Source organism: Podarcis cretensis (assembly GCF_951804945.1).
Source record: "Podarcis cretensis genome assembly, chromosome: 11".
In the NCBI taxonomy this organism is placed as follows: Eukaryota; Metazoa; Chordata; class Lepidosauria; order Squamata; family Lacertidae; genus Podarcis; species Podarcis cretensis.
Window position 1 is genome coordinate 62985494 of NC_137180.1, and position 10106 is coordinate 62995599.

A 10106-nucleotide genomic window follows, 5' to 3' on the forward strand; every position below is an offset into this window, starting at 1 on the left:
CTCCTGGGAGAACCTAGCCTCTTTTCCTTAGGCACTGGTGACATCCTGCTGAGGTTGCCACAATGTAGGGCTGCCTTTCAAGAGGGTTTGGAAACTTGAGCTGGAGCCGAACGTGACCACCCAGAAACTGTTTGGGGCCAGATGGTCAGAACCTGCAACCCTGATATTTTACCAGAGCTAGACCTACACAGCTATATATAAAAAAAATGCTCTGGAAAAAACCCCAGGAGATTCCTCTCTTTTTATCTTTTTTCTTTACTCACAATGATGCAGATGGTGAGCTCCGCTTTGTGTGGGAAGATGACATGTCCCACATTCGTTTGCACAAGCGCCTTGGTTGTTAGAATGGCTGCCTTCATAAGGCCCTTTTTCAGAGCCTCGTCCTAAAAGGAGAAGGGATTTTATAAAATTGAGATTGAATCAAAATCACAAGGAAACATAAAGCCACACTGACCCTAACCCTAATTCTAATCCTTACCCTAACACTAACCCAACCCTAAAATTAACCCTAAGCCTAACCCAGAAATGGTCTCGTTAGAGAGTAAAATTCATGTTAAATTGCTGTTTTAGGGGTTGTTTTTAAAAGTCTACAATGGATTAATCCATTTTGCATTACTTTCTATGGGAAAGCGCTCCTTGGTTTTGGAACGTTTTAGTTTTAGAACGGACTTCCATAACGGATTAAGTTTGAGAACCAAGGTACCACTGTAATACCCCATTTGGTCCTACATGTGGAGTCAGTCTACACCCCAGTCTACAACCCTTCGGTGGATGAAGCCAGAGACCCTGCCCTAGGGCACAGTCTGGAGGCATGTGGTGCAAGGACCTTGGCGGAGTTCAGGAGGTCTGCTCAGTGCCGAGAGAACAAACAACAGGAGTCCGTGGGAAAATGAGAGCCATACCTTCCTGGTGTTCTGGTATTGGAAGAGGAGCTCCGCCACAATGAGCTCGATGAAGCGCAGGAGGTCCTCAGGACGCGCCCCAAGAGCCATCTGGCCGTAGCAAAGCATGATGGTGATACTGGCGTTCCTCTCCCCTGTATTCTGGAGGGAAAGGGTGGGGAAAGTGAGTTTGGGGCAACACACGCCTGGGTTTCATTTCTCTTGGCTCCTTTGAACAAATCACAGTGAATATTAACCATCGTTTGGGGTGTTTGAAGTAACACTTGATGGAAGGAAAAGGTTCTGATCTCCTTCCAGCTGGGTTGGAGGAGAAGTGGAGAGTCGGGGGCACACGACCTCAAGGCCCCCTCAGGTTATGGAACTGTTAGATCCACATGCAGTTACTATGCCTTTGTAATAATCTGCCTTATTTACAAATATATGGAGCTAAGCACAGAGAGTGATACTCATCTATGCTTTGCTTCAAGTAGACCGGTTGAAATGAATGAGCCCAACTTAGTCATGCTCATTATATTCAATGGGTCTACTCTAAAGCATAGTTGAATGGGGCCAGCAGGCACTCCCATAAGGCAGATGTACCCTTGTCCAAGAGCAACTTTGGATGCACCCCATTTTCAAAAGCTGGTTGCAGCTGAAACCTCTTCCCCTCTTTCTCTTCCTCTCCCAACCTGCCGACTGCCTTCTCTCTTGGGTTTTGCTCCCTCCCCTCAGTTGGAGAGGTGTCCTCCTCTTCCAGACTCTAAGAGGTTCTTCATTCAAAACTTTCAGACAGCGGGACACTCTCCCTCGGGAGTTTGTGAACTCTCCTTCGTCGGAGGTTGGAGGACCAACTGTCAGGGATGCTTGAGCTGAGATTCCTGCATTGCAGGGGGCTGGACTAGATGACCCTTGGGGTCCCTTCTAACTCTACAACTCTGTGATTCTATCATCTATGGTAACCAGGAGACAGCCCCCCCCCCACCAAAATTAGCTTCCACTATTGAAGAAATGCCAGCCAACCATCTGACAAACAACCTAAAAACATGAGTCCCAAAACATATGGAGGGCCGAGTTTGGGGATGCCAGTTCTAGATAATAGGAACCCAGAGGCTGTTTCGTATGCTTTGGTGTGGATGTAGATAGCCGCTAAAGACCCAATCTGCCAGGATCTTCTCAACCTGGTGCCCTTCCGATATTGTTGTGCTACAACTCCCATCGTGTCTAACCATTGGCCATGCTGTCTGGGGCTGATGGGAGTTCCAGTTCAAAACAGACAGATGGGGAAGGGGCACCAGGTTGGGGGTGGCTGACCTACACTCTTGCAATGCTCCTTCCTCGTTTGACACCCTTACCTCAGACATCTCAATCTTCCTTGTAATGACTGCATGGCCAAAATCACGCAGCGCCATCAGCATCTGAGATAAATGGCAGTATGAAGCCACACCGACAGCCTCAGAAATTCCCTAGGGAGAATGATGCACGTGTTATAAAGGAAAAAACTGCTCCTTTTCCCTTATGGGGTACCCAAGAGCCCATAGAGTCCTTTTGTAGGTTTTCTATCGGTAGGAGAAGATAACAGGCCAACCAGAGAATCTTGAGAAGCAAAGCAGCTATAGTGCTCACTGTTGATTTTAGCAGTGTCCCGTGCACAGCGGAATGATGAGGAATACGTGCACATACTCTATATTGCTTTATTTACATTTCAAAGCTGGTAGATTACAGAAAAACATCTTGCCTCTGCCGGAGCAGAGAAAGCATCCTCTCTCCTCTAGAGCACGGAGAGAAGCACTGTGAGAACAGTGAAAAACAGGAAACCAGTGTACGTCACATCCAGTCTCCTTTCCCGTGAGAAACTCCAACAGCAAGTCTGACTGGAATGTAAATATTGTCTTGTGACAAGCATTTCGCTGCACAGTGAAGAGAGCAGAAACCAACACTCACAACCACACGCAGGAGGCAGGAGGGACCCCATACAATGACACGCAAGACATTTTGAATTTGCCCACCCTGGAGCCCAAGACCCGCCCCCCATATAACATACATACATACATACATACATACATACATACATACATACAAGAAGGGGAGATCCACAACAGAATCCTGTCTGACACAAAACCTGTTGGTGGGGTTACCTGGCTGTTAATGGGTTTACCTGGACAGCCTGGCTATTCTTTCGTGATGAAAACTACGGTACTTAATTCCTGAGTCCAGGTCACAGGCTCGCCCTATTCATATCTTAAATGTGCCCTTATGGCAGGATTTGTGAGCAAAGAGACAATGGGGAGGTTTTTCTCATTTCCTCCCTCCTTGCAGAGAAACATTTGAGGTCAGTTTGGGAGAGACAAAATGGTTTCAGGACTTTTTCCTGTACTGTTTCAGACATGCGGTTTATGTATTTATGTATGTGTTTGCTTGGTGCATTTATTTTATATCTTAGACCGTATCATTCTCATAACACACGTCAATCTGCACTTTCAGAAACAATATTTGAGACAAAACATTGCTATCTTTCAAAATTTGCACAGGTAATTTTGTGATGCAGTCATCCAACCAATGTTTGAATAAATGCGTATTTTAGGGGAAAGTGTTGCATTAAAAAAAATGTACAGAAATGTGCTCTATTAGTGGAATCTGCTGGCAAAAACGTGTACCGTATTTTTCGCCCCATAGGACGCACCGGCCCATAGGATGCACCAAGTTTTTTGGGGGGGAAATAAAGGGGGGAAATTATTTTTCCCCCCCCAGGCGCTTGTGGGGCCGGCGGCGGGGAGAAGCGCTCTTCTCCCCGCCGCCCGCCTTCAGACCAGGTCCGGGGACAGCGGGAAGACGCGCTGCGCCTCCCAGCTGTCCCCGGAGCTTGCGGTTTTTTTGGGGGGGGAAATGAATAAAAAAAATTTATTCCCCCCCCAGCCGCGGCTGCCGCCCCAAGCTTTGCGCACACCTGCCCGAAGCATGGGGCACCCTCCGGAGGGCTCCACGTGCTTCAGGCTGCAGGCTGCCGCCCCAAGCCTCGCGCGCCCGGCGGGACCTCCCGCCGGGCGCGCAAGGCTTGCGGACACTCGCCGGGGCTGCAGGCTGCTGCCCGCAAGCCTTGTGAGCCCGTGGCAACTCCCGCCGGGCTTGCAAGGCTTGCGGATAGCTTCCTGAAGCCTGGAGAGCGAGAGGGGTTGGTGCGCACTGATGCCTCTTACTCTCCAGGCTTCAGCGAAAGCCTGCATTCGCCCCATAGGACGCACACACATTTCCCCTTCATTTTTGGAGGGGAAAAAGTGCGTCCTATGGGGCAAAAAATACGGTACATTTGTCAAAACCGTGTAGCACTGCCTAGGACTTTATGGGAACACAGGAATTCACTCACCTCTCTGACTGTTTCCTCTTCAAGTGGCAACTTTAGAAGTAAGTGCAAGTATAGGTGGACTGTATCTTTGTTCCTGGAATCCCGTAGTTTGAGTCCGTAGTATCTATAGAGGGCATTCTAAGGGTTGGGGAAGGTTTTCGTGAGTCACAGTGAGGAGACCCCACCAGTTATATAAACTGCTTTTCGAAAACCAAAGAATTTCAATTTTACCTTCTGAAAAGGTCAGGAAATGCTAAATAATAATAATAGTAATAATAGTAATAATAATAATAATAATGGATTGCAAGTACTAGACAATTATTTTAACGATTTGTATGCAATTTGACACATAGTTTACTTGCCACACAAAACTAAGTTATATAAATTTAACTACAATATCTTCTGAATTCCCAACTCATGCTTCAACTCTTTAGTACCCCTCATTTGAGGAATCTGAAAGTTGAAAAGTTCAACATGTCCTAACTGCTCTGTTTCCACCTCTGGAGGCAGGAATTCTTCTGAATCCCAGTTGCAGGAAACCACAGGAAGGGGGAGGCCTCTGTGTTCGAATTCTGCTTTCAACTTTCCCATGGGCATCTGCTGGGCCACTGTGAGATAAGGATGCTGGACTGTGCAGGCCACTGGTCTTATCCAGCAGGCTCCTCTTTCGTTCTTACGACACACTTTTGTTTTAGATGCACTAACCCTAGGTTCTTCCCCCTTTTTAAGAAAACTAATACCTGCACCCGCAGCCTCTTATGGTCTCCCCACCCACCCTGCATGACTGAAATTGGGAGAGAGTTCTTGGTTGCCACGAGAGAGAGAAAACCTGAGCAGCAGGTTGCGTTCAGGCAACCTCCTTGTATTCCCTGCGGGGGCAGCCAGAAGAGGCAGAGTTGGTCAACCTGCTCAAGGAGGGAGATTGCCAAACGCTCTGTCCCCTCTCTTTTCCCAAAGGGGGAGCCAATTGCTGTGGACCCTCGAGTTCAGAAGAAACCGGAGTTCCGTCTGCACCAGACATTAGAAGCACCCTCATACCCCATGAATGGTCTTGCTTCCCCCACAGAACCCTTGTTCAAAGCATCTTAAAATATTAGCATTAGATCAGGGTTTCCCAAACTTGGGTCTCCAGCTGTTTTTGGACTACAACGCCCATCACTCCTAGCTAGCAGGACCAGTGGTCAGGGACGATGGGAATTGTAGTTCAAAAACAGCTGGAGACCAGATTTTTAAGGCCCTCTCTAGCTTGCCCCTCAGGGCCCGAGTGTGCTAAGCAGGAGTGGGGGGGGGGATGACCCCCATGCTCCTTGAAGAAAATGTTTTGCTGGAAATTCACCCTTCCAAGAGGAGGTCATTCCAGGTGAATTGTGTTCATGTTCAAGCCAAATAACCAAAAGCGGGAAAGGTGGAGGTTATGCTTGCTGACGCTTACTGAGGAAGCCTGCACTCTGATTGGCTTGGTAGTTCTGAGGGAGCTTTGCCTCTGAATGTTTTGTTCAGTGTTTCCCTGCTATGTACAAGGCCTGTGCTAAGAAAGAAAGTAAAACTTCTCTGTTCTTCTTTCCTTAGATTGTATGCTGCCCACCCCACCCAGTGTCATCTATGATACTCAGAACTTACCTTCTCATGTCCTGACTTAGAGGTCTTCTGCTGGCCATGGACTGCTGCTCTCAGGTTTGAGGCAGCTGAATCCTGGGACAAGATAGTCGATTTTCTGTGGATACTGGCGGTCTGCTTTTAAAGTTGGAAAGAAAAGGGAATAAAATTAAGAAAGGTGTCATTTTTTTTGTCTAGAGAACAGTTGCCATTTATTTGCCACTTGTCTTCTCTTTAAAAAATATGCATGCCTAGAAATAGACTAGACTAGAAATATCATAATTATCTGTCTATGCATTTCTAACAGTATAACCAAATCAGTAGTTTTTGATACAACTGCAAAAAACAACCCTGAACATTTATTATTCCCACAATCTTACTGGCTAGTGATATGAATCGTGATTTAAATTGATTTCAGTCAACTCTACCCTGCATCACACACACCTGGGGACCTGGCTGGAGGTGTTTGAGGATGGTGTCCAAAATTTCCCGCTCATCCATCATCTCCAAAGTTTCCCTGAGCGATCTTCCTCTCAGCAGCTTTTTACCCGCCCACAAGAATCCAAATTTCTCATCTGAGAGTTCTTGAGAAAGAGAGAGAGAGAGAGAGAGAGAGAGAGAGAGAGAGAGGTGAGTAAAGGAGGCAGACAAGAGGGAAAGGTCAGTTCTTTGTCCAGTTCCTCCTTCCAGATGGGATTCAATGGCACATCGGCAGAGTCAGGTCGCTCGGTTAAAGAGATTTGCACAACGAACCTACTTCCCGCTCCGCAACCGACTCCAAATCGGACATTTTTCGTGGTGGGAAAAGTGACAGCGAAACTAGAATGCAAGGTGGGAGCTAGCATTTGCTTGACGTGACATTGTCTCATCTCCCTGCGAACGAATCAGAACAAGCGCTCAGTCGCTGACCTCATTCAGCATCCCCACAAACTTTGGCAAATGGATCCGGACGAAGGTTCAGGAAGCAGGTCGTGGGGAAGGGGCCACAGAACGGCCGCATTGGCTCAGTTCCTCGGACCGGCAAGGGCAGCCCCAAACGGTGGCCACACCATGTCATCTCTGCATGCTTCAAATGGCACCACCTGGTGTCTATCATACTGGGGTAAACTTTCAGGGGAGGGGTCTTTCTGGGGTGGCTGAGGGTCATTTCCAGCCCTCACCAGGGACCTCCTAATGAAAGAGCTCCCCACGGCTCCTAGTACTACTTAGTCGATGCTCTTCACTTTAAACTCCTGCATATCCAGAATTACAAGACACTTCCCACATGTGTGTACGTTCCATGCACCCTGGACTTCTGCTAGCACAATTGGGCTTCCCCCACCCTCTCTTCTCCCCATATGCCCCCCAAGCACCCCCTAACTGGCTCAGGGGTAGGCAGGCGAACCCCAGAACAAAGCATGCAGGGGGAAGGACCAGGTAGGTTGTCCCGCCAGGAAAGCAGAAATGTCTGAGCTAACGTAGCAATCTGCTTAGCACTGTGTTGAATTCGTCCCCTTTAATCAAACTGGGAAAAATGGTCTTTGGCGGTTTCTGGAAAGTGCAGATAGCGGATGCATGCCATAACTGAGAAGGGATCATAGAACATTAGCGTTTGAAGGGACCTGCGGGGTCACCTAGTCCAACCCCCAGAAATGCAGAACAGAACAGGGGCAGCCACCTGGAAGTCCCTGCTCCATGTTACATGCCTCTTAAAAAGGAGGGGTGGGGTGGGTGGGACTTGCGCCCAGAGATCAAGGAAACCAAGAAAGACCCCGGCCTCGGATGACGCAGGCCTTGCCAAGGGGAACCCGAAAGGGATCTGGCTCTGCCTACTCACCTGGGAACACTGGCCCAGAATCCTCAGGGCTCTTCTTTTTCCCCAGGGGCAAGTGCCGCTGCTGCTTTGAGTCCTGTCTGCTGCTGACTGGCTGAACAGTGCTGGTCTGGCGCTGGACCAGCTCTGGGAAGACTACCGGAGGGGCCTGAGATTTCCTCCTGGCCTCTGCAGGTGACTGGGAAGGTTTCACCAGCATGGGCAAGAGCTGGGAGGTTCTCCGGCCAGCTGGGTCGTGGGTGGCACTTTGTTGCAGACTAGATGATGGTGCCTCCAGCTTGTCCCGCTGCCCCTGGTTGCTCTCCTGGATGTTTTCATTACTTTCCTGGTCCTTCTTTTTCAGGCCCCGGAGCTTCTTCAGGAAGGAGGTCATCCTGCAAGAGAGGAAATGGCCCCCTGGTTGATTTGCTCATTTGGAACCCCTTTGGACCCCCCTCCTTTCACCACTTGAGGGGCAGCAAGCAATCCCTCCCTATTGCTGCACGCCAACCCCCAATGCCCATGGTGCAAGATTCCACGGGTTCCAGGCATTCACCCAGGGTTTGTGCTTCCTTTTGGGATTGAGGGGCAGCGGAGACTGTGATGTCTTGAGGATTTGTGGTTTATTTACACATCTATGCAACCTGAGGCTACGAAGGAGGGGTTCACAGCATCGACACCCCAAGAGGGTCTTGCATCTCCCATAGTTGCAGAGTGTCAGGCTGGAGGAATTTTCTCCCTCCCCCGTGGCAGCAAGAAGAAAACAGTGATTGGGTTGGTGTGCAACAAGGGGTAGGAATTGCTTGCTGCAACTCAAGTGGTGAAAGAAAGGCACTTTGCATATGTTCAGAGGCCTCCTTGCCTTCATTAGTTCTCCTGTCCTAAGACTGAGATTCCTTAGGGCTGAAAACACGTTCTGGGGCTAAACGACGGCAACTCCAGGAGCAAATGGGATCCAAACTTCATGGAATCTCACTATCATGATGGGCTGTTATTTGGCCAACCCCACAATTTATTTTATTCCTTTAGGGAATAAAATACACCACCCTTCATCAAAAAAAGGAAAGTATCCAGGGCAGTTCAATAACAATCTGTCAGAATGAAGGTAAGCAACCAGTTTGAATGCGCAGGAGTTAATTTACCTGATATTCTCCTTTGCCTCTTTGTGATCCGTAATCTTCAGGGGGCAAAAGGAAATAAAAACTCTCTGATAATGTGGCTCCTCCTCACCAGCGTTGCTAGGGGCCCCCAAGCCCCTGGAGACATGAGGTCACAGCATTATTTATGGCAACATCAGGAGTGCAATGATGTCAGTGGAAAGGAGACCTCTTGCTCACCTGGCCTGGGACAATGGGCCAGGTGTGTGCAGGTGTGGCCTTGCAGTTTCTCTGAGGTCCCCCTGCGTTTTGCTGAATCCAAAAGCCGTGTGAGATTTTTTGGCCAAGCAGGTCAAGGCAATATCATTGTTATATTTATTAAAGAAAAGTAAATTCATCAAATTTCTATGACACCCTTTATCCAAGGATCATATGATTGTTTCACCTCTGCACTCTAAGTTATAGGTGGCCTTCCTCTCTTGCCAGCATTGTATATAGGGGTGAAAAATGCCTGGCTTGAATTTATTATTAGAATGATCACATATTTATTTTCCTGAGGGGGACTCAAGGCAGCTCACGGATGAAAATAAGACAAGCTAAAAATATTGGGGCCAGGCGGGAAAATCAACAATTAAAAAGCAATTAAACACTGGTTGAATTACATCTGTGTGTTGTTGTTGTTGTTTAGTCATTTAGTCATGTCTGACTCTTTGTGACCCCATGAACCAAAGCATGCCAGGCACTCCTGTCTTCCACTGCTGCCCGCAGTTTGGTCAAACTCATGTTTGTAGCTTCGAGAACACTGTCCCACCATCTCGTCCTCTGTCGTCCCCTTCTCCTTGTGCCCTCCATCTTTCCCAACATCAGGGTCTTTTCAAGGGAGTCTTCTCTTCTCATGAGGTGGCCAAAGTATTGGAGCCTCAGCTTCACGATCTGTCCTTCCAGTGAGCACTCAGGGCTGATTTCCTTCAGAATGGAGAGGTTTGATCTTCTTGCAGTCCATGGGACTCTCAAGAGTCTTATGTAGATTTTTTCAGTTTCGTTGTTCTGTATGGGAGAATGACAATAAAGATGATTGTATCGTATCGTAATTTGACGGCGGGCCAGTGATAAACGATGGCCAAGGCTGCCGTGGTTCCTGAGCATGTGCAGAGAGCCGCCTCCGTTGCCTCAGGAAAGACGCCCCGCCGAGTGCGGAGCCAGGCCCGGGAGTTATGGGGGAAGCCCCCACTCCCAGGGCAGGGGGACCTTGGCCTGCCAGCCTCTCTCTCTCTCTCCCCTCGCCCTACTCTGCAGGGTTGTTGTGAGGGGCTGGGGAGAGTCGCTTGAGATGAGTGAATGGATTTTAGTTCATGAACGATGTGAGCATAAAGATATCAAAGAGAGAACAACAGCATATT

At 48.5% G+C, this 10106-nt stretch overlaps 2 protein-coding genes across 5 annotated transcripts in view; both read right to left on the minus strand.

Moving 5' to 3' along the window:
• Positions 1-9681, minus strand: part of LOC307226187 (maestro heat-like repeat family member 5) — a 40327-nt gene extending 30646 nt beyond the window's left edge. For 3 of the 4 annotated variants that reach the window (XM_079994733.1, XM_079994731.1, XM_079994734.1), the window contains exons 1-8: positions 8752-9681; positions 7634-8004; positions 6262-6401; positions 5842-5955; positions 4243-4359; positions 2234-2344; positions 903-1043; positions 264-383 (exon numbers count right to left, since the gene is read on the minus strand). In XM_079994733.1, the coding sequence (XP_079850859.1) occupies positions 264-383; positions 903-1043; positions 2234-2344; positions 4243-4359; positions 5842-5955; positions 6262-6401; positions 7634-8003 (1113 nt within the window). In that variant the 5' untranslated portion in view covers position 8004; positions 8752-9681. The remainder of the gene's footprint in view (positions 1-263; positions 384-902; positions 1044-2233; positions 2345-4242; positions 4360-5841; positions 5956-6261; positions 6402-7633; positions 8005-8751) is intronic. The other variant, XM_079994732.1, reaches the window with a different exon arrangement.
• The window catches only part of TPGS2 (tubulin polyglutamylase complex subunit 2), a 79493-nt gene that overhangs the window by 36679 nt on the left and 32708 nt on the right, over positions 1-10106 (minus strand). The window lies entirely within an intron of this gene.